At 40.5% G+C, this 22,953-nt stretch overlaps 2 protein-coding genes across 8 annotated transcripts in view; one reads left to right on the forward strand and one right to left on the reverse strand.

Annotated features, from left to right (window-relative positions):
• Positions 1–461: 461 nt before the first annotated feature.
• Positions 462–14,822, reverse strand: LOC124035720 (zinc finger protein 280C-like). Of its 3 annotated transcripts, XM_046349325.1 has the most exons (22): positions 14,719–14,822; positions 14,456–14,603; positions 14,025–14,163; positions 13,717–13,892; positions 13,293–13,507; positions 12,844–12,943; positions 12,227–12,436; positions 12,017–12,082; positions 11,799–11,908; positions 10,158–10,357; positions 8,671–8,828; positions 8,398–8,498; positions 8,057–8,203; positions 5,889–6,023; positions 5,462–5,700; positions 4,637–4,777; positions 3,711–3,773; positions 3,325–3,443; positions 3,187–3,220; positions 2,445–2,487; positions 2,310–2,356; positions 462–2,194 (listed from the first exon to the last, which is right to left on the reverse strand). In XM_046349325.1, exons 4-22 carry the CDS (start codon positions 13,883–13,885, stop codon positions 1,477–1,479), a joined length of 3,015 nt encoding a protein of 1,004 aa, XP_046205281.1. In that variant the 5' UTR covers positions 13,886–13,892; positions 14,025–14,163; positions 14,456–14,603; positions 14,719–14,822; the 3' UTR covers positions 462–1,476. The 3 variants fall into 3 exon arrangements, with proteins under 3 accessions (XP_046205281.1, XP_046205282.1, XP_046205280.1); XM_046349326.1 differs by lacking the exon at positions 14,025–14,163 and having other exon boundaries at positions 12,227–12,433; XM_046349324.1 differs by lacking the exon at positions 14,025–14,163.
• A 6,050-nt stretch (positions 14,823–20,872) lies between these two features.
• Positions 20,873–22,953, forward strand: part of LOC124035721 (transcription factor 12-like) — a 92,681-nt gene continuing 90,600 nt past the window's right edge. For 2 of the 5 annotated variants that reach the window (XM_046349327.1, XM_046349330.1), the window contains exons 1-3: positions 20,875–21,179; positions 21,934–22,022; positions 22,230–22,302. In XM_046349327.1, the coding sequence (XP_046205283.1) occupies positions 21,951–22,022; positions 22,230–22,302 (145 nt within the window). In that variant the 5' untranslated portion in view covers positions 20,875–21,179; positions 21,934–21,950. Of the gene's footprint in view, positions 21,180–21,933; positions 22,023–22,229; positions 22,303–22,953 lie in introns of all 5 variants that reach the window. The other 3 variants (XM_046349332.1, XM_046349329.1, XM_046349328.1) reach the window with 3 other exon arrangements.

Below are 22,953 nucleotides of genomic sequence, written 5' to 3' on the forward strand. Positions count from 1 at the left end.
AACCTCCCCATCAGCTGAAAATTCACCAAACTAAACACAAAATGGCACAATGATCACATTCATAGCAAAGGTGAAGACATTTCAGTGCTAAGTCAACACTCCCGTCAGTGTTAAACCTATCAAGATGCTTGTAATTTATAACTACTGTGAGGTAACTGGGGAATCAATGCATTTTATTACTTTTCATGTAAGCTGGGCAGTGATGATCCTACAGACTACAGTTATATATAAATAATATATGCCATTTAGCAGACGCTTTTATCCAAAGCGACTTACAGTCATGTGTGCATACATTCTACGTATGGGTGGTCCCGGGGATCGAACCCACTACCCTGGCGTTACAAGCGCCATGCTCTACCAACTGAGCTACAGAAGGACCACAGTTGACCAGTTGATCATCTCTCTCAACCATAATGAACATGGACAGTCCGTTCTTAATCAAGTGTCAATAGCAGATTTCATACTGTATTACCAAAGTTTATTTACATGTTAGCACGACTGCAATGGAAACACTGAGGGGATTAGATTACCTGGCCCAGTTGTCTCCAGTGGGAGGAGTTTGCACTGGATGTGATTGCATTCTTTTTTGAGCCAGGTGCCCCACTCTGGCTGATGGCAAAATCATCTGACGTAGGTTAAGCACGTGGAGTATTGAATAAGATACTGGTTTCAAGTGAAAAAGTGATTGCTTTTGATCAAAACACCATCTACCTTTACAATAAAAAAAAATGCTTCAATTTTCAAACAAGTTATGGCAAAGTGTTTCTGGACGATGCACCATGCTGCCCTGTTGACATGATCAAGCGACGCAGACTACTGTTCGATTTAAAATGATTAGAATGAATTACCCAAGAGAGTGTAAAGAAGATTTTCAGTTCCCCCCACTGCTTTTGCCTGTTCATGTGATGGGCCATAGACCGGTGCTCCGCAGTTCCATTTAACTAAAAATCCCTCAATGATTCAAGTCCATTGGACTGCTCTCAAACTAAAGACATACAGATGATCAAAGGGAAAGTGATGGATTATAGTATATTAAAAATACACAAAAGCACCTATGAAATGTCAATGGAAGTAGAGGAGGTATCCAAAATAAACAAAAAGGCCTATTTCTACCAGTGGAAGGATAGTTAAGATATTTCAAGGATTTTTCACACGAGTACAGGTTCAGATAAAGGAAAGCATAAACATTCAGAAATTGTATTTTTCGACACTACAGAAAGTCAAATTATTCAGTGTACCATTTTCACTTTCATTGAAAGCTTACAACCAAATTGTAAGTTTGACAGACAGAAGTCAAATCTTGCACTGATGTTAGAAAAAAATGATACATGTTTTTCCAAATGCCAAATCTAATAAACACAACACGTCTCAGCTCATCTCCATCTGGTCAAGGACAGTCAAGTATAAGAAAATGGGAAGAGAAATACATTTCAATGATATGCAGTATTCTTAAAAATACATCCGGTCCACTTCTCACTACTCCGAGGACACCGATCCCTTCAGTGTTTTAGGACTGGAGGGAATGTCTTTGTCGTCTGCCCTCTGATGCAGGACGTCAGCTGGACTTTGAGAGGACGAGATGTCCTTTGCTTCCACGATATCTTTCACCTCTTGGTCTACAACCTTAAAGGGGATGGTCTCCAGGGAAGCGCTGACCTTACGGTCGTCAAAGCTCACAGATTCCGGTTTGCTTAATGACGCATGCAAATGCACCGTCTCCCCATCTAACTCACAGGCCACAGAACTAGTGGGGGACCTGGTCGCTGACTGCAAAGCCCGCTCCTCCCTCTGCTCCCCCTCAACTGAGCTTTCCATGGGTGTTTCACTTTCCACGAGGCCTGACTGCAAAGACTGCTCTTCTCTCCACTTCCCTTCAACTGAGTTTCCTATAATTGTTTCTCTATCCATGGGCCCTGACTGCAAAGACGGGTCTTCCTCAACTGAACTTTCCATGGGTGTTTCTAGCTCTGTAGCCTGTGTGACTACCTGGCTCTGATCCACTGTAGAGATATGTGGAAGCCCTTGCACTTCTGCCTCTCCTAGCTGGTTAACTGCTGCATCATCGTTGTCTAGTAGAATTACAGCACCCCTTCCTGACTCTTGGGTCTGAACATGCATTACCTCTGGCCCATCCCTTCTTTCAGCAGCTGGGGTGATACACAAGACATTGGAGGTCTCCATCAATCTGGGAACGCTGTGAAAGAGAAGGGAGGGGGTGGGGGGAACATACCAAATCAATCTAATCAACTCCATCGAAGATAGAAATATTTTTCCTAGGTTCTATTTTGTGTGGACCACCCTTTAATTACCTGTGGAATTGGTCAAAAGCGCCACTCACTGTGGCAGTTTCAGCATTCTATGTAAAAATAAAAAGAGGTGCTGGGTTGAGGAAACAGTTCAAAATCAAACATATCCGTTTCTCAGGTACAATCCAGCTATAGTACCTGGATATCAGGGAACATCAGAGCAGAGATCCCTTGCTTATTTCTGAAACAGAACAAAAGAGAATCACCTCAAATCCATTAAACGTAGAGCACTTTTAATAAAACTACTTTGGAGATAGCGTTAGAATATGGTAATGAAAACGTCAAATTAATTTTCAGAGCATAATTAAGACCGGCTTATCAGCACAGAATTAGTATCCAAATAGTTATTTAAAAAAATAGTTATATTAATCATGAAGCAAAAGGACCAATGTCCTTGTCCAGACAAATTATTCTTCAAACAATTCAATTGTACATATTAAAATCTCAGGAGGAACAACATATTTATGAAATGATAACATTTGAACTTGATCTCGTGTATTGTCAGTGCGTTTGGCTTCTCAAGGGAATACAACAAATTAAGACGAGGATATTCATTTCAGCAGCTTCCCAATGACAAAATGACCTAACTTTAGGCACACATTAATTAAGCAATGTTCTCTGGTATTAATTAAGGCCAAAGTTCAAAAAAAAAAAAAAAAGAATCCACTTAATATGCATCCCAATTAGCTTAATGTAAAAAGTACCGGTACATGGTAAAGATTTCTCAAAATAATGGATGCATTCAAACTCAGGTCAGGGAGTTGGAAGTCTCACAAGTACTTGATCAAATTCTGAGAATCTCATTACAACACTATGAGGGGTGTTACTTTTATTTTAGGATGTTCTCGTTATCTGCTGCATTGGGAGAGTAGCTACTCACCCTCTAATGCCATCATCTACAGCACCACCTTCTCCTGCAAGACAAGAAAAACATGACATGCAGACAGGTTATTATTATTATATGAACAAAATGTGACGCCTAAGCATCTGGTTGTGAAGAATGTGATAAACCTTATACCTTTCTCTAGTATGACCTTACAGATGTGGTGTGGTCTGTCAATCAAATGCTTGCTCATGAGGTCAGTTCCATGCGCATCAGCCAGGAAGTCACAGTTCAGACAGACAAGGGTTAAATTCCTGCAAGACCGCAGGTAAAATGTGATTCATAATGACCCTAATGGAACAGAATAAACTAGCATGGTGCTAGAATGTATGCACACATGACTGTAAGTCGCTTTGGATAAAAGCGTCTGCTAAATGGCATATATATATTATTAATTTTGGTCATATTTGGTGAAAATGCAACACTACATAAAGAAGTCATTACCAAAAACTAAAGTGCAGAACAATGGCAACATTAAAGAATTGATTTGAGACCAGATTTGTTTAGTTAGGGAGACGTACCTTAGGACAACTGGGATTTTCCTCATTTTCCGGAATCTCTCTTTTGAGATGGCACTATGGAACCTGACAAAAATATATTTGTATATATTTAATATGGATTAAAAAACATGAGCTGGCACACACGCAGAAAAAAATAGTTTGTGTGGAGGTGCTGACTAACAGCGAATAAACTATAAAAATGAATTTGCACACTCCATGTTTAAACTCCCAGCAATTTAATGTTTTTTTTTTTACAAACATTTCGGCATCACTGTTCCTTCCTCAGGGTGACTCAAGACTTTATTTTTACAATATATATTTAATATGAACAATAAAACATCCTCCCTGAGCAGACTAGGTGAAAAAAATCTGTCGATGTGCTCGAGCAAGGCACTTAACCCTACTTGCTCCCGTAAGTCGCTCTGGATAAGAGCATCTGCTAAATAACTCAAATGTAAAAATGGACATACACACAGTTCACAAAACATTAAAAACACCTACTCTTTCCATGACAGACTGACCAGGTAAAAGCTATGATCCCTTATTGATGTCACGTGTTACATCCACTTCAAATCAGAGTAGATGAAGTGGAGGAGACCGGTTTAAGAAGGATTTTTAAGCTTTGAGGCAATTGAGACAGATTGTGTGTGTACCCCATTCAGAGGGTGACTGGGCAAGAATATTTAAGTGCCTTTGAACAGTGTATGGTAGAAGGTGCCAGGCGAACCAATTTGTCAAGAACTGCACACCGCTGGGTTTTTCCACGCAGTTTCCCATGTGTATCAAGAATGGTTTACCACCCAAAGAACATTCAGCCAACTTGACGACTGTGGGAAGCATTGGAGTCAACATGGGCCAGCATCCCTGTGGAACGTTTGACACCTTGTAGGGGTGTTCCTAAAGTTTTGTACTCAGTGTATATATGCTTTATGAATCTGATGCTTTACCTTATCATATGGTTTCCAAAGGATGTTTTGCAACTCGTCCGATACTTGCATGCACCACAAATTGCAACCATGGGATAGTGACTATAGAAGTCATGAATCTCCGAGTAGCACTCAATGCAGGTATGCCGTCTTTCTCCAATACTAAAAAAGTAGAGAATTAATTAGGGCATCATTATTTCATTTATATCTGAAGTACTATTACCTTCAGTAAAACATTCTGAGATGCATTATTAAACATACAAGTTACTTGATTGGTGTAATATATTGATAACCAGGGCTCTGAAGTGCGACCATTTTGGTCACATATGCTCCTAAATATTTTGCTGTGCGACCTGACATTTTATTTTGGGAGCACTGTGCGTCTATGAATACAATCTCCCAGATAATAATTGTTGTAATGATTAGGCTTCGCCGTACCGTTATTTGAGTGAACTAGACATAAAAGCAAGCACATATTTATTACTGTCATGGTAACACCATCACTACAGCGAAAACACATTGTTTCTAGCACAAACTGGTAAAAAAAATACAACCCATATTACCTGCAGTGTTCTATTGTGAATTGGTTATACATTCATGAACCACTTCACAAGCTGTTCCAAAACCACTCGCAGGCATTTGTTTACCTGTTGTTCAGTCACGTAACCTCATTAGCTCCTAACTTGATGTTGAGAGCACCAGTGCTACCAATGAAACGTTTGAATTTAGAGCCCTGTTCATAACCAACAATGAAAAGAAACTGTCCCTGACCATAGTTGCTATAACAGAAACTATGTAGTTTGCACCATGAGAAAAAAAAACAAGTTGACTGAGTGATGTACCGACCTGAGACTCTGCAACACATGGTTGTTCTTCTGCTGCTTGAGGAGCTTTTTGCTCACTGCGCCCTTGCCTTTCCCCCCACTGCTGCCCTGTGTGGTAGATGTACTGCTCTGAGCTTTTACATTGGCTGCCTTCATGGCTCCCTTCATGCCTGAGACCTCTGGTATGACACTGACACTGGATTTGTCAGCAGCACGGGCGGAACTGGGAGATGGCCCTGTCAGAGAGGCCCGGATAGTCACCTGAAAAATGTATTAAAAGAACAGATCAAATTAAGATGATCTGAATTCATGCCGTAATTTAAACATTTGTAATAGAACTTGCTTTCAAATGAGGCTTTATTGCAGTTGCCATTGACTTTATCTATATTGTAGATACTTGGTACAGAGGTATTGACATGTTTTCCTAGAATAAATAAGAAGAGTTTAACCTTGGTTCCAGGAGGAAGGCCCTCCAAAGCTTTGGGTTTTTGGAAAGTCTTATGGTGCTGAGTCTTGTGATCCACTCGCTCCTTGTAGGTGAGGAAATTCAGCCTGCATTTCCCGCAACGATTAATTCCTTTTTTCTGGTGAATTTACAAAACAAGTACAATAGAAAAGCACGAGTCAAGATAACAAGACTGCATATAGGTAGATAATAGGTTCAGCTATTTATTTGTTCTATGGCTACATACAGTGATTTGTGGAGTTGATTTGGTTAGACTCGATCCCTCCGATGTCAACAACTACAGACCAGTATCCCTTCTTTCTTTTCTCTCCAAAACTCTTGAACGTGCCGTCCTTGGTCAGCTCTCCCGCTATCTCTCTCAGAATGACCTTCTTGATCCAAATCAGTCAGGTTTCAAGACTAGTCATTCAACTGAGACTGCTCTTCTCTGTATCACGGAGGCGCTCCGCACCGCTAAAGCTAACTCTCTCTCCTCTGCTCTCATCCTTCTAGACCTATCGGCTGCCTTCGATACTGTGAACCATCAGATCCTCCTCTCCACCCTCTCCGAGTTGGGCATCTCCGGCGTGGCCCACGCTTGGATTGCGTCCTACCTGACAGGTCGCTCCTACCAGGTGGCGTGGCGAGAATCTGTCTCCTCACCATGCGCTCTCACCACTGGTGTCCCCCAGGGCTCTGTTCTAGGCCCTCTCCTATTCTCGCTATACACCAAGTCACTTGGCTCTGTCATAACCTCACATGGTCTCTCCTATCATTGCTATGCAGACGACACACAATTAATCTTCTCCTTTCCCCTTCTGATGACCAGGTGGCGAATCGCATCTCTGCATGTCTGGCAGACATATCAGTGTGGATGACGGATCACCACCTCAAGCTGAACTTCGGCAAGACGGAGCTGCTCTTCCTCCCGGGGAAGGACTGCCCGTTCCATGATCTCGCCATCACGGTTGACAACTCCATTGTGTCCTCCTCCCAGAGCGCTAAGAACCTTGGCGTGATCCTGGACAACACCCTGTCGTTCTCAACTAACATCAAGGCGGTGGCCCGTTCCTGTAGGTTCATGCTCTACAACATCCGCAGAGTACGACCCTGCCTCACACAGGAAGCGGCACAGGTCCTAATCCAGGCACTTGTCATCTCCCGTCTGGATTACTGCAACTCGCTGTTGGCTGGGCTCCCTGCCTGTGCCATTAAACCCCTACAACTCATCCAGAACGCCGCAGCCCGTCTAGTGTTCAACCTTCCCAAGTTCTCTCACGTCACCCCGCTCCTCCGCTCTCTCCACTGGCTTCCAGTTGAAGCTCGCATCCGCTACAAGACCATGGTGCTTGCCTACGGAGCTGTGAGGGGAACGGCACCTCAGTACCTCCAGGCTCTGATCAGGCCCTACACCCAAATAAGGGCACTGCGTTCATCCACCTCTGGCCTGCTCGCCTCCCTACCACTGAGGAAGTACAGTTCCCGCTCAGCCCAGTCAAAACTGTTCGCTGCTCTGGCTCCCCAATGGTGGAACAAACTCCCTCACGACGCCAGGACAGCGGAGTCAATCACCACCTTCTGGAGACACCTGAAACCCCACCTCTTTAAGGAATACCTAGGATAGGATAAAGTAATCCTTCTCACCCCCCCCTTAAAATATGTAGATGCACTATTGTAAAGTGGCTGTTCCACTGGATGTCATAAGGTGAATGCACCAATTTGTAAGTCGCTCTGGATAAGAGCGTCTGCTAAATGACTTAAATGTAAATGTAATGTAAATGTTAGTTTTTTGCCAGAGAGCCCATTAGGCAGGAGAAAGGAAGCAGACATTGTTGTAAGACAGTTCTGTATTACAGCAAGGTGTTCAGCAGACAACCAAATCAATCCAACCTCAGAATGAAAGCCAATAGGGTAACTCACAAGAGTGTTCAATTTTTCTTTAAACCAGCCAGCTATAAAACTCTAACTCTGAGAGAAAAACTATTTGCTGCATTCACTGCTTTATTAAGAGCCTGAACCATCAGGAAACTGACATGAAATTACAATGTGTGACAGGTCAGTCAGAACATGAGCCCCATCAATCAAAAATGACCCAATCAACATATTTATTGATCATGGATTGTTGCACATATTTAACAATAGAAAAGTACCCAATATAACTAAGCCTCTTACCTGATGCTTCATATAGTGCTGCATGTAGACATGACCACTTTTAAGAACTTTAAGGCAGAAAGGACAAAGGAGATCCTTTGTGTTTTCATGCACCGTACGGAAGTGTGTGTCCACATCGGTAAAGAATGAAGACCGGTAGTTGCACACCTGGAAGGAGACAATTAAAGTATTTGTTTGAATAATAAAAGGTTCAGGAAGACTGCAAGTCAAATCCCTTCAATAATTTGAATTAAATGTTTCAATTCCTGATTGTAGTGCCAGGGCATCTCTACGATCAACTGTGAATAACTTTTCTTTGTGAACAAACTACTATAAAAACATGATCGATAAACAAAATGTACCTGGCAGACATAGGGCATCTCTCCAGGCTTGTGATTGTCCTTCATGTGTTCCAGGAGCACTTGCTCAGACTCAAAGGCTAATTCACATATCTTGCAATTGGCTACAAAACAAGAACAAATTACTAAAAATGGGCCCAACTTGTTAAGGACAGGTTGATTATATATAAAGTTATGTACAATGTATGATTGCTTGAGACGGTATTCAATACGTTAAGGTGAAATGTATGGTTTCACTGAAGTTTCATGTTGGTTGCCATTGACTGGTATGCCTACTTGAAGATTCGACCATGCTGTGGGCACTCTCGACGTGGCACTGCAGCTGGAATGGGGTTGAGTACTGCCGGTAGCAGTGTTGGCAGGTAGTGTGGCTTTCCCAGCTCTCACTGTTCTGCTTCTCTAGCTCCAGATGGTGCTTCATGTGGTTCATGAACCTACAAGAGTCCCACAAAGTGCAAGATATGCCAAAGAAACAAAGATGGGTGTGAGCTTTGCCATTTATCTTTAGTTTACATTGCAAAAAACGGAATGTTATTTTTAAACAAGCTATTAAAAAAAAAGAGAACTACTATCCAGTCACCCAGAGCAAATTTCATAAAAAAAATTGTGAATATATTCTAAAAAAGCTCATTATCTTTTTAGTCAAACTTGTAAATAATTCAATATATGCATACATACATGCATAAATAACTACCCTACTTCAACCATTTGGAAAAAGAAAAACTTAATGTACTGAGCTAAATTACAGTGAAGCCGTATTCAACAACACTTCAACAGATCGTGGCCTGTGTGCAACACCAAACCTGCGCTTCGGATCCCCATGGTAAAAAAAGAAAAGAAACTAGCAACCACTCCTTGCACCTCACTTCCTAAGCATGCATAATTGCCATTATAATACCGCCAATTACACACAGCTTTTTGTTTGGCTTAATGATGAGGTGTTCCACGGCTGCACCGAGCCGCATGACCTCTACATGTAACCGCTGCACTGACAAGGCAGGCAAGGCCCATTTTTCAGCCAGCACAGTCTGTTACCTCAGCTCCCCTAATAGGGATTTTTATGCAGACCAACTATGACCTCTGCTGCCAGACTGAGTACAGCACAAATGCGTCTGCCCATTAAAAGGAGCTTACAGAGGCTTTTCTTGCAACGTTCTGAAGCAAAGTTATTTAATCAAAGGAGCAGTTCTTACACCATCCAAACTAGCAGCCATTATTCATCTCTGGCCCCAAGTGGGAATATGAGTTGATATGTCATCCACCTGGGGGAGAAAACTGTGATGAGGGCTGAAACACATTGAATCTCCTCTCTTCACATTGAAGTTAATCACTCTCCATGGGCAGAGGGCTCATTTAACACTTGTTCATGAACACCATTTCCATGCACCAAAACAGCACAGTAGACACTTGGGGTGACGTATTGACGAAAGGCTGGTTGATGTATCCATCCATTACCAATAACATTTAGCCATTCATATAAATGTAGAAGATATGTCCACCAATCTGCTTATTGGTGTAATTGTGTAATGTGTGTGCATTATGTAAACACGTGACATGCCAAATGTATTGTTTTCAATATACCACTGGACAAATAGGATATAAAAGTTCTTTAGATTAGAAAATGACCTTGTTTATACAAAACACATTTTGCGCAGTAGACACGACACCCTTTTTCGACACAAATAATCGTATTATTGAGGAATACGGTGGCTTATTGAAAACAGAAGCAGAGCTGCATAGCAAGCAAAGTCTGCTGTAGTTACCTGACGTTGTTCTTGAGTACTTTCAAACAGCTCTGGCACTTATAGGTAAATGGGGTCTTCTGCTGCTGCGATTTTGGTTTGTCTCCCTCAAATCTACCATAGTAGAAGTCTGTGACAAGCATGATGCGCTTGCTTGCAAAAAGGTAAGTAGACTTCGGGGTTGAGGGGAAGACACACTCCAACAGGTGAGGACAACATTTCTGTAATTAAAGGAATTTAAATTAAAATAGGCTGACAAATTGCAATCTGCAGAGTTGATATTGTAGTTCTTAAAAAATGCCTTATATAAGGCTCTGGTTCATGCACTAATAGCAAGGCTCGACATTAACACATGACCTCTTGTTCGGGACAAGAACCATTTTTTTCACTTGTCCATTTGGACAACAAATCTATCACAAAAATCAAATAATTACTGCGATCAGAATTGGATGTGAGAAGCACACTGAAATAATTTTCAAATCTATTTTTCATGTACATAAATGTATATGCATATTGGCTACAGCCTCATGTCCAGACGGATACTGACATGAGGGAGGAGGCAGAAAATGTAGGAAAACTTTAATGAGAATTGTAATTACATTAAATATTAATAATAATTAACATTAATGTCTGAAGGCTTGAATCTGTCGACATACTCTAGGCACTTCGTTCAGATCAAATGGTCAAGACCGGAGAGTGAAAGACAGTGCATGTTGCGCACTGCACATCACCCACCTTGAATCTGAGCGGAGGCGGCCAACATTTTGAAACTATTTCATAATAAACTTATTTCATAATAAACTTAATTGTTTCAAACCTGGATGTAGTCTAGCCTAGGCAAAATATGACCACAGAAATGTTGAAACCAGAATTTTTCATGTTATATTAGCTTTCAAATCAATATTATTTCCCAAATCAATATTATTTCCCAACAGCCAAAGGCATAATACTAGTCGTGAGTAAACCATGCCAGTTTATACAGCTTTAGATCTCACTTCTTCATTTCTAACAGACATTTTAATCTCTGTCATATGAAACCGCTCGCACACTGAAAAAGGTGTTCTCACTAATCGCATGTTGGAACATTTGTGTGCAGCCATGTGTGCATATGGAAATATATATATATATTATATGTGCAGCAGTTGTATGATTTTTTTGTATGATTTTTGGACGTCATCCCAGAACCGTCCCAGGGTCTGTTTCGAACCGCATACATGTTTTATCGTCCCAGGGACGCCCTTTAATATATAAAAGCCATAAAAAGTATTTGGTTGTAATTGTAACGTTGCAATATTTTATAGGCTACCAAGGGTGGCCAACTATTCTCAAGGTTAGCCTTAAAAGGGGCAGTGGTGTATTTTGACACACAAATTAATATGCAAAGACACGAATAGGCAGAGTGTAGCCCAGCAAAATGTATCTTTTTTTTAATGGTAAATTTGCTTTTATTTATATATATATATATATTAGAGAGATTTTGAAAAGTAGTTCCTTGCATCATACAATGATGTCAAAATGGCGTTAAAGAAAATCTGTCACCCTTGTCCGAAGTACAAGCAGCTAAAAAAGTTAATGTCAAGCCCTGAATAGTAACGTTATACAATATTTATGTAAAACAATTGTCACAGCTAAAGGCATGCATTTTAGAATAACTGAACTCACCACCATGTGATCTTTCATGACAACTTGTTGGTAGAAATCAAATTTACACTTTGGACATTTTTTACAAAAACGTGCCCCATTTTCTAATATCTCCTGGGCGTGGGAAGACCCTGCAAAAACAAAAATCTAAATTTCAGTTTTCAGTCAAAATAAAAAAAGTAAGTGCTAATGAATCTAGCTAATAACAGAACATGCAACTAATGTAAGGAAACCCCTACCCATGTCCTGCTTTGCCTTTTTAGCTGTGCTGTTTTGGTCTTGAGGTAAACCTCGTTTGCCATAGTCTGTTTAAGGGGAGAGAAAAATGATTCATACTTATTATCACAAGTCACATGCAATCTTCAGATCATGAGGTCACACAGAGGGTCAGGAGTTTTGACCTGGCCAGGAATATCTCTGGGTCAAACAAGTTAGATATTTTGGCTCACCCCAGCTGTTGCCTTTGGCATGAATAACTGGGGACACAATCTGGAGGTTGGTAGAATTTGAGCGGTTGGGCTGGGAAGACAATGCAGCGGGGCCCTGCACATTGGACAAGGTCACTACGTTGTTGTGGATCATGTGCACTTGAGGCCTGTGGATAACCCCAGGTGAAGGCTTCCCTGGAGTCACCTGCTGCAGAATGTGCTGCTGGCCTGCTGAAAAAAAAACACATTATAATATATAATAATAATAATATAATAATAATATATGCCATTTAGCAGACGCTTTTATCCAAAGCGACTTACAGTCATGTGTGCATACATTCTACGTATGGGTGGTCCCGGGGATCGAACCCACTACCCTGGCGTTACAAGCGCCATGCTCTACCAACTGAGCTACACAGGACCACAGGACCACATTACAAATATGAAACACAGCAAAAAAGTAGTACGTGTGCACTGTGGCTGTATAGGGAATATATAAGTTTACTTGTAGGGCATAGATTCACGAAATTCATTTCCAATTATTAGTCTGCTCTGAAATACAAAAATATGTGTTATGTTTTGGTTTGTTGCTTGCCTGTCTGCAATCAAATTAAGTAATGTTTCTATTTTTTTTTTACCTGGAACCACAGTGAAAGATGTCCCGGGGGGATACTGTTTCCCAAGGGAAGCAAGGAAAGCCGAGTTGGCCGGTAACTGTGGTGTGGTCATAATGTAACCCTAAGAAAAAAGGCAAACCGTTTTTATTAAAACATTGCACCAACACCATTAAAGCCAAGTTACATCTCTACAACTAAACAGGTGTCCAGTCAAAGCTCTGCTGTCCCAGCACCACAATCATGGAAAAATCAGCATTTTCCTACTAGCACCGACTTTGCTGATAACTACTTTATTGAGGGAGCATGTACTTACTACAACTGATCTGTGGTTGTCTCACCTAGCTATCTCAAGATTAATGCAGTAATTGTAAGTTGCTCTGGATACGAGTCTCTGCTCAATGACTCAAATGTAATGTGTGGTTTTTTTGCAATGTATAGCAAAGTGAAATAAGGGATATAGCACAAAATACCTGGTTGTTGATAATGATGGGTTGTGGTGGTACTGCTGTTAAGGGTTGAGGTGCATTGTTCAACCCTTTCCCTGGAATTATGATGTTCTGGGGAACTGGACCCTGAGTGAGATGAGCTTGGGGGGAGCTGTGTGTCATTGTCATCCTAGGGGCTCTTGGTCTTCCAACTCCGCCACTTTGAACTGGGGTGGTCTTCACATTTCTTTGGTTGTTCGCTTCAAAGACAGGTCAGATACATGAACAAGACTGGTTAATTTTCAAAGCAATACAATATATATTGATAATCACATTTACCAACTTTGTAGAGCAACTAAGGGAAAATCATCCAATGGAAGGACATTGTGTAAGCAAACTATCCAAACTAGAGAAAACAGACGTCGGAGACCTGACATTAACTGAGCCATACCAAGAGAAGAAAACATACTTGGTCTGGTGTTAATGGTGCCCTTTGAAGTACTAAGCTCCCCAACAAATATAGGTTCATCGTCGTCATCATCATCATGTTTACCGTCGCCCAACAAATTAACTTCTGGTGTCTGTCTCTGCCATGGCTCCAGCTCCTCTTCCTCACATTCCATAAAAAGCTCGGACATTGTGATGCTGAAAAATGGATGAGAGTTACGTTAATGTTAGCTAGGAAAACAAATGTTAACTAGCTAGTTAGTCAAACGAAGTTAGCTATGTTTTCTTCAGCTAGCTGCGAGCTAACGTTAGCTAACATGTTTTGCGTACCTGGCTAACTAACGTTAGTAGGAAAAGCTTGGAAACTGGATACGTTGATTCCTCATAGCCGTGCGCCCGCGCGACTAGTTAGTTAACGGACCTCTTGCTTATATCCCGTCGAAAAACCATAGCTAGCTACATCAACAAGCTGGAAATACAATACAGAACACCACATAGTTAACTAGCGATACTCACGTTATCTACCAAAACGTCCAGTTGCCATCTATTTTAACTCACTACAGTAGCTAGCTAACTCTGCTAGCCAGCCATTATTAGCTAGTGTGGGCAACCAATCATGGCGTCTGGCGCGACAACACAACATAGATCTCTTTGTTCCAACTTAATTTTATCTGATGCAGTAGTACTACGATATGCTTAAATGCTATTCAACAATACCAACATTCTAGGTATACCAGTGGCCAAGTACAGAGTCCACTTACCTTTTAATCTAACGTTTAACTGGGTGGTTTGTCCTTAGTACAAAACGAGAAATACCTTCTATGGAGCGCCTGTGAATATTGTGGTGGCTGATGGGAAATTTGGGGTTTGCTGAGAGGAAGGTTACCACTGCCTCAAAATGAGCTATATCTTTAAAATACATGAAAACAACAATTAGTTAGAGTTAACCGTTTGGTTTAATATCACACTTTAAGAAGATACATGATAGAAATAGGCAGGATTTATGACTTTGTGGAAGTGGTACCTAGTGACAAACAGAGGAAAAAGCGAAGCATTTGTGTTTACTCCGCCCAAAATCTTCTTCTATGGTATAATGGCGGTGCGCAAACAAACACCACCCAAAATCTGTCCACGTTTTAAGCAGATCAGCTTAATTCTTCTTCTTGAAATGTGTATTGGAGGATCACAACCAACTGAAAGGTGCATACACCGCCACCTACTGTACTGGAGTGTGAGGCCATCTATTTATCTTATCTAGCCATGTGTTTCCGCCTACTGACTAACCCTACACCCATTAAAACCTCACCACTATTCCACTACTTGTTTTTGGTCGGTTGTGAACTTGTCGGCAACTCCTAACAAAGCCCGTGAAAGCACTGGAGCACTTAGTCACAACGTTCCTATGCTGTCCCTTTGACAACATAGTCACCTACAACCTATTTGTTCCCTGTCTATCACAAATATTGAATGACATTCCATTTGCATTTACTCTACCTGTTGTCTACTGATTTTGTCCTTTTGTGGGTAGAAATGTAAGACAAAATATCCTCAGGAAAGTATTATTAAACAGGCTTCAAAACTTATGTCTCGGTGTTAGCTATCACTGTTTTCTTTCTCGTCACCTGAAGCACGCGCACAAGACGGAAGAACGTGCACACAATGCATGCGTACTAACTGAAGTCTTACAGGTGTTAACATGTAGAATTGTGCGCATGTGCCAGGTAATTGAAATGGCAATGGCAGTACCAGCGTTTGGAAAGGTTTGTTTAATAATACTTTTCTGTGGATGTTCTCTTAAATTACAACACACAAAAGGACCAACTGCACAGACATTCAAAATTGTTTATATTTTACCAATAGGGCTATCTTCTGTATACCACCACTACCAGGTCACAACACAACTAATTGGCTCAAACATATTAAGAAGGAAAGAAATTCCACAAATTAACTTTTAACAAAGCACATCTGTTAATTGAAATGCATTCCAAGTGACTACCTCATGAAGCTGGTTGAGAGAATGCCAAGCGTGAGCAAAGATGCCATCAAGGCAAAAGGTGGCTACTTTGAAGAATCTCAAATATAAAATATATTTTGATTTGTTTAACACATTTATGGTTACTACATGATTCCATGTGTTATTTCATAGTTCTGATGTATTCAGTATTATTCTACAATGTAGAAAATAGTAAAAAATAAAGAAAAGCCTTGCATGAGTAGGTTTGTCCAAACTTTTGATTGATACTGTATATATACGGTATACTACATGACCAATAGTATGTGGACACCTGCTCATCGAACATCTCATTCCAAAATCATGGGCATTAATATGGAGTTGGTCCCCCTTTTGCTGCTATAATAACCTCCACTCTTCTGGGAAGGCTTTCCACTAGATGTTGGAACATTGCTGTGGGGACTTGCTTCCATTCAGCCACAAGAGCATTAGTGAGGAGGTTCACTGATGTTGGGTGATCAGGCTTAGCTCGCAGTTGTCATTCCAATTCATCCCAAAGGTGTTCGATGGGGTTGAGGTTAGGGCTCTGTGAAGGCCAATCAAGTTCTTCCACACACAATCTTGACAAACCATTTCTGTATGGACCTCGCTTTGTGCACAGGGGCATTGTCATGTTGAAACAGGAAAGGGCCTTCCCCAAACTGTTGCCACAAAGTTGGGAACACAGAATTGTTTAGAATGTCATTGTTTCCTGTAGCATTAAGATTTCCCTTCACTGCAACTAAGGGGCCTAGCCTGAACCATGAAAAACAGCCTCAGATCATTATTCCTCCTCCACCAAACTTTATAGTTGTCACTATGCATTGGGGCAGACAGCGTTCTTCTGTCATCACAGGCATTTCTGTCTGTAATAAAGCCATTTTGTGGGGGAAAACTTGTTTTGATTGGCTGGGCCTTGCTCCCCAGTGGGGCCCACCCATGGCTGCACCCCTGCCCAGTCTTGTGAAACCCATAAATTATGGCCTAATGAATTTATTTAAATTGACTGATTTCCTTCTATGAACTGTAACTCAAAAAAATCTTTGAAATTGTGCACGTTGTGTTTCTATTTTTATATACACAGTGCCTTCAGAAAGTACTCATACACCTAGACTTATAACACATTTTGTTGTGTTACAACCTATATTCAAAATATATTTTCTCACCCATCTATACACAAAACCCCATAATGACAAAGTGATTTTTTAAAATAGAAATGCTAGCAAATGTATTGAAATGAAATACATAAATCGAATTTACATAAGTATTCGTACACCTGAGTCAATACTTTGTAGAAGCACCTTTGGCTGCATTTCAACTTTGCGTTATCTTGGGTGTCTGTATCATCTTTGCACATCTGGATTTGGGGATTTTCTCTCATTCTTCCTTGCAGGTTTTGCAAGCTCTGTTAAGTTAGATGGGGAGCGGTGGTGAACAGCAATCTTCAAGTCTTCCACAGATTTTCAATGGGGTTCAAGTTTGGCTGGGCCACTCAAGGACTTTCACATTCTTCTGCTAAAGCCATTCCAGCGTTGCTTTGGCTGTATGCTTGGGGTCAATGTTCTGCTGGAACGTAAATCTTCGCCCCCCAGTCTAAGGTTGTTAGCACTCTGAAGCAGGTTCCATCAAGGATTTGCCTGTATTTGGCTCCATTCATTGTTCTCTCTATCCTTACCAGTCTCCCAGTCCCTGCCAATGACGAGCATCCCCATAGTATGATCCTACCACCACCATGCTTCACGGTAGGGATGGTGTTAAGACGGGTGATGAGCTGTGCCTGTTTTTCTCCAAACAGTGCTTTGCATTCAGGCCAAATAGTTTAATACAGTCTTTCATGTGCCTTTTTGCAAACTCCATGCATGCTGTCATGTGCCTTTTTCTCAGGAGTGTCTGTCAACTCTCCCATGAAGCCCAGACTGGTGAAGTGCTGTCGAGACCATTATCCTTCTGGAATGTTCTCCATTCTCAGCCAAGGAACTGTGTAGTTCTGTCAGAGTAGTCATTTGGTTCTTTGTCACCTCCCTGACCAAGGTCCTTCATGCTCAGTTGCTCAGTTTGGTTGGACAGCCAGCTCCAGGCAGAGTTTGGGTAGTTCCACATTTTTTCAATTTCCAAATGAGGGGGACCACTGTGCTCTTGGAAACTTTAGCACTCTATAAATTGTTTTATACCCTTCCCCAGATATATGTCTCTTCACAATCCTATCTCTGAGATCTACAGACAGTTTCTTGGACTTCATGTATAGTTTCTGCTCTGACATGCACTTCTTCTTCTTATATGATATAATGGCGGTCCACAAACAAACATTAAAGGTGAATGCCGCCCCACCTATAAGTATTGTCATTAGGCTTGCCGCCCACTAGTGTAGCACATCCTGGGGTAACCCAGCTGGGGATCCAATCCAGGTTTCTCTGGTTCTGAGGCAAGCATGATTGGGTCCCATATTTATAATTTAATTAACATAAAACAATTGATGCACTCCATGCAAGTTTGCATTGATGCACTGGTAAGTGAAAAATCTCAATGTCTGAATATGATCTATGACATGGTATGGATTAGCAACATCAACACTCTGACGTTATCCATTTCAGCCTGTTATAAACTTTGGGTTTCCTGTTATTTAAAAAAACTCTTCACACATATTGCCAGTTGCCATGTAGGACATCTAAATAGGTCTACAAACGTCATTAATCAGAGCTACATTCAATTATACATTTTACACATTGGTGATGAGTAACATAGTCGACTATGGTTAGTTTGTCCAACAGGTGGCAGTCTGGATTTCAGAAAAGTAATAAGTGGATATACAGTAGAGGCCCATTGAGTGGACAATGGACAGCATAAAACCAAGGCTAAAGCTTGACCTACAGTATTCTACTCAAGGTGGGCCACATCCAAACAAGCAGTGTTAGCCTTGTTTGGGGGTATTTTTAAACCTAGATGCATTGTCTTACCAAACCACAAATTTTTTAATGCATTTTCCCAACTTGATTTCATTGTGATTATATAGATAAGATATATAACTATATAGATATACCTGGTGATGTAGGCCTATCAGACTGCAGCCAGACAAATACTACTATTCTACCAAGAGAAAATGTAATCCGAGAAAGACTCACAAAATGAACTAAATTGGATAAATGTGTTTAACTGTATAATACCAAAGCATTTGAATTCCTCTAAGTATCTACATCCAGTATGCATATGCTACTGACGATCACTGGCTACAGAGATTTGATATTTTCAATATTCAGCAGTATTTTCTATTATCCGTAAGTATCATGTCTCTTCTCTTGACTTTTTTTACTGTGGAAACAAAACATAATAGCCTGGATGGACCAGATTATTTGTTCTTCAATTTATCATTTTGATCGCACACCAAACTTTTGATCATTTGAAGTGGGGTTCTCAAACTTTTTGTGGCCGAGGACCCTTTTCGTGATAGAAAATTCATCAGTGACCCCCCCAGAACACAACTCAAATGAGAAAAAATAGCATATATGGAGTTACTATGACTTCAGCAGTGCATGCATGGCTGGATGAATCAAGTCTTGGGCTCTTGGAAGTAATATTTTAAAGGCCAGCCTCTTAGCATCAGAGAGAATATTAAGCAGTTTTCAAGCTAATTTTATGCAATTCTACACATTTTGTCATGCAATTCTACACATTTTGTATTGTTTGTTGTTGCATCTTCTAATATCCTGCAATTCTAACACATTGTTCTATGAGGCTGAGAGAAAATGTTGTCGTTTTAAAGCTTAAATTACAGGCCATTTATATTTAAAAAATGCAATAATTATTGAGTTGAAACAAATGTAAATGTAAATGGTGAAGTTCTGTGGATACCAATATTCCTGTGAGCCTCCTAGTGTCATGCAGGTGAAGGAGGACCCAAACGCGACTTTAACAGAAACAGAGTTTATTAATGCTCAAAACCGAATAACTGAAATCCTCTAGATAGTAGAGGGGAAAACAACTGGAGAAGCGGCCACAGACTTATAATTGTGTAAGTCGCTCTGGATAAGAGTGTCTGCTAAATGACTTAAATGTAAATGTAAATGGTGAAGTTCTGTGGATACCAATATTCCTGTGAGCCTCCTAGGCCCATGTGCCCAGGGTTAAGTACATAAATTGTTGATGAGTAATATTACATTTTATTGTATTACAAACTAAACGTATTACATGGATCCCTTGGCCAAAATTAGTTGAATCTGTTGTTGTTAGTAATATTTATGTTAAAAAACGTATATATATATATATAAAAAATAAAAAAACTTTTATGTATTCATTTTTTAGACGATTTATCTGGCCGCAGACCCTCTACAGTACATCGGGCCGCACTTTGAGAACCCCTGCATTAGAGTTTTGGCCCTGACCCAACTCTATTGTTTTCTGAGCCCATTCAACACCAATGGCTGAAGAAGCATGCAGCCGAATTGCTAGGATATTACCACTATTAACATTTTAGCAATTAATAATCCGATCAAGCTGTTTTTTAATAATTATATAAATTGTCGATACATGTAGTCTACAGTTTTTTCACACCACTTTCTTTCCCTTTTTCCTCTTGCCTTAGCGGAACAGAAAAAGTATTCCCGATTTATTGTGCTGTTCATAAAAATAGTTTGCAGTTTGCTTGCTTTTTGAGTGAGCTCAAACCGTGATAAACATGACACTGCAGCACACTATGCTCTCGGTCTTTTAGACGGCCTCAATTAATAAGGCTAACATACATAGGGACAAACAGGTTAGAACTGTGATACTCTAACGTATTTTTAAAGAAACTAGGCCTACTCTGCGTCAACATTTCCCATTTAGTGTGGGACAGAATTTTGCTACATGTCCAATTAGTTGCAACCACCTTAAAGTGATCTCTCTCTTTCCCACTCTCTCGGTCCATATGCATTCATTGGCTACTCATTTATTCGTTGTCCCACTTCTGACACCAGTGTAGCGAATTCAGAGGTCTCACCAATACCTTTCCTTACACCAATTCGCTGATTGACACAACTTACAAAATCTGGCTTCGATCTCTTTGTACTAGTGTCACATAATGTTGCCTAATGATTGATTAAGACAGGCTAAATGTAATATGATGGGTCCTCTCAACTGCTGTCATCTCCTACCACTCCGCGTGGTGTCTGTAGTAGGCTAGGCTGGGGATATCGTTTCACGGTTTTCAGCGGAAGGATACAACACCGAATGTCATTGTATAGTGCTGAGGTTTTTGCGAAGCAAAAATGTCTGTCTGCCTAAGGTTAACTCGCAAGTGACATGTAGGGATATTTTGCTAACTATTACAACCTAAATCACTATTTTACAGTATTTGATACGCGTTACAAGAGAACGAGGCTCCATACTACCACACCCGATCGCCCTAGTTGGAATTTTAAAGGGGAAAAGGTAAAATATTGTAGTGAGTTTGTCAAAAAAAGGTTTCGGACTGGGTGAAAGAAGTTGGGATACAAGAGACTGGAGCTGGTATGGAGTAAAGGGTTGGCATTTGCTTTACTACTTTTACTTGAAAGGGCGTTTTACACAGCCTGAATTTGTAGCCTACAGCATATTGGTGGATCTTCCTTTTTGTTTAACATGCTAATTCACTTTCTATTTAATGACACATCAAATTCGTGGCTCATCACTGACTATTGCAAAGCAACATATTGTATAGCGTATCATTCATTAGTCCTTGATTTGAACATCTACAGTGGGTTAGTTATTTTGTAACTTAGTCTGTCGCGGAAGATTGATACAAATGTAGCGTTTGGGGAGTCAGATAAACATTTGAAAAACGATGCTGCAGGTCTCAGTGTGTGTCACTGGTGTTACACGCAGCGCCAAGCATTTTCAATGTGCCTGTACCATTGTAAATAGATAGAATTTACTTACCACGTACTGGCTACCTTTTCCTTTTCATTCTGTTCAGATGTCATAATGTGCAATAACATTTTCTAAAAGGGAGCGTGGAAACGTGGATGACAATGAATGGGTCAATTACAATTACTTTCATCGGTTGTTGCAGTAGCCTACCTTTGATCAATTAACTCGCACAACAATGTCAAGGGTCACTGTGCAGATTTATTTTCGGAACCGACGTGTTCTGGGAATATTCCTTGTCAACTTCAGTGAGAATCTAGAATGAGATTTCACTTTACTGAAGTTCGTTATTGAATGGATATTTTTTTAAATCAAGGAATTAGGACAATTTAAAACAAAATTGGACTTAAGCAAACAAACTTTCTTCTTTAGGTCTAAAGATTGGCAGGATGAATCCTCAACAGCGGATTGCCGCTATCGGAACAGACAAGGAATTGAGTGACTTACTGGATTTTAGCGCGGTAGGACAGTTATCTATCTTTTTACAATGTTTTATTTGTTTGTTATTTAGCCCACTTTATTCTGTATCAGTCAATGTCTCTCCAGTGAGGAAATTGATTATGAAACACAGGAAGTCTGAACAGCTTGTAACAGATGCATGATTATCAAAGGCAAAATATTAATTTGTCTCAGTCACATTTTTCAGACCACTTCTTTTCTTCTGGTAGATGTTTTCTCCACCTGTAAATAGTGGGAAAAACAGGCCAACCACCCTTGGAAGCAGCCAGTTCAGTGCACCAGGTAGGATTTTATCCCAGAAACCTATTTTTAATATGTTCTCTGTTCTGTTTTGTTCAGTTATAGCCCTGGTTCTCTCTCCCCCTGTTGTGTCATGTCTAACCACTGCTGTTTGAAATCAGTTCATATGCGTGTTCCTGATGTCTCCCACTGCATTTTGGATGTTTGTGTTATTAATTTTGTGAAAAGCCAAAGGAGCAAGGTTTCATATTCAACATAGTATTACTATTCATTTCGCGCCTGTGTGTGTGTGTGTGTGTGTGTGTGTGTGTGTGTGTGTGCACTCCACATCTGGTGTGTGAAACATGCCACCTTCACCTGGAATTATCGTAGACTGACTGCTGTAAAGATGTGGAAAAAAGGACTGGTTTAGGCTTATTTGACCTATGTGAAAGAATGCTTATCGACCTAACAGCTCTGACAGTGTAATATAATTGTAATGATCACTTCTTTATAACCCTTCCTTGTGTTTGTGTGCAGAAAGATATCTGTGGCTTGTTCGCATATCCATTTTCTATTGATTATGACACAAAATCAATTTTGCTCATATTGACAGTGGGGCATTGATTGTGTTTGTGATATATTGCTCCCTAGATTTGTGCAACATATAAAAGCTGCGCCAAAGATATCCAATGTCTATCAGTTGTGTAGTAA

Source organism: Oncorhynchus gorbuscha, linkage group LG05 (genome assembly GCF_021184085.1).
Source record: "Oncorhynchus gorbuscha isolate QuinsamMale2020 ecotype Even-year linkage group LG05, OgorEven_v1.0, whole genome shotgun sequence".
Taxonomy (NCBI): Eukaryota; Metazoa; Chordata; class Actinopteri; order Salmoniformes; family Salmonidae; genus Oncorhynchus; species Oncorhynchus gorbuscha.

Bases quoted from the DNA above. Each gene is read 5' to 3' on its own strand.
- LOC124035720 (XM_046349324.1), bottom strand. From the start codon at position 13,885: ATGTCCGAGCTTTTTATGGAATGTGAGGAAGAGGAGCTGGAGCCATGG. The intron at 8,204-8,397 runs GTACATTTTGTT...GTCTCCTTCCAG, and splicing joins AGATGCCCTATGTCTGCCAG to GTGTGCAACTACCGGTCTTC. The intron at 2,488-3,186 runs GTGAGTAGCTAC...GTTCTGTTTCAG, and splicing joins GTAGATGATGGCATTAGAGG to AAATAAGCAAGGGATCTCTG.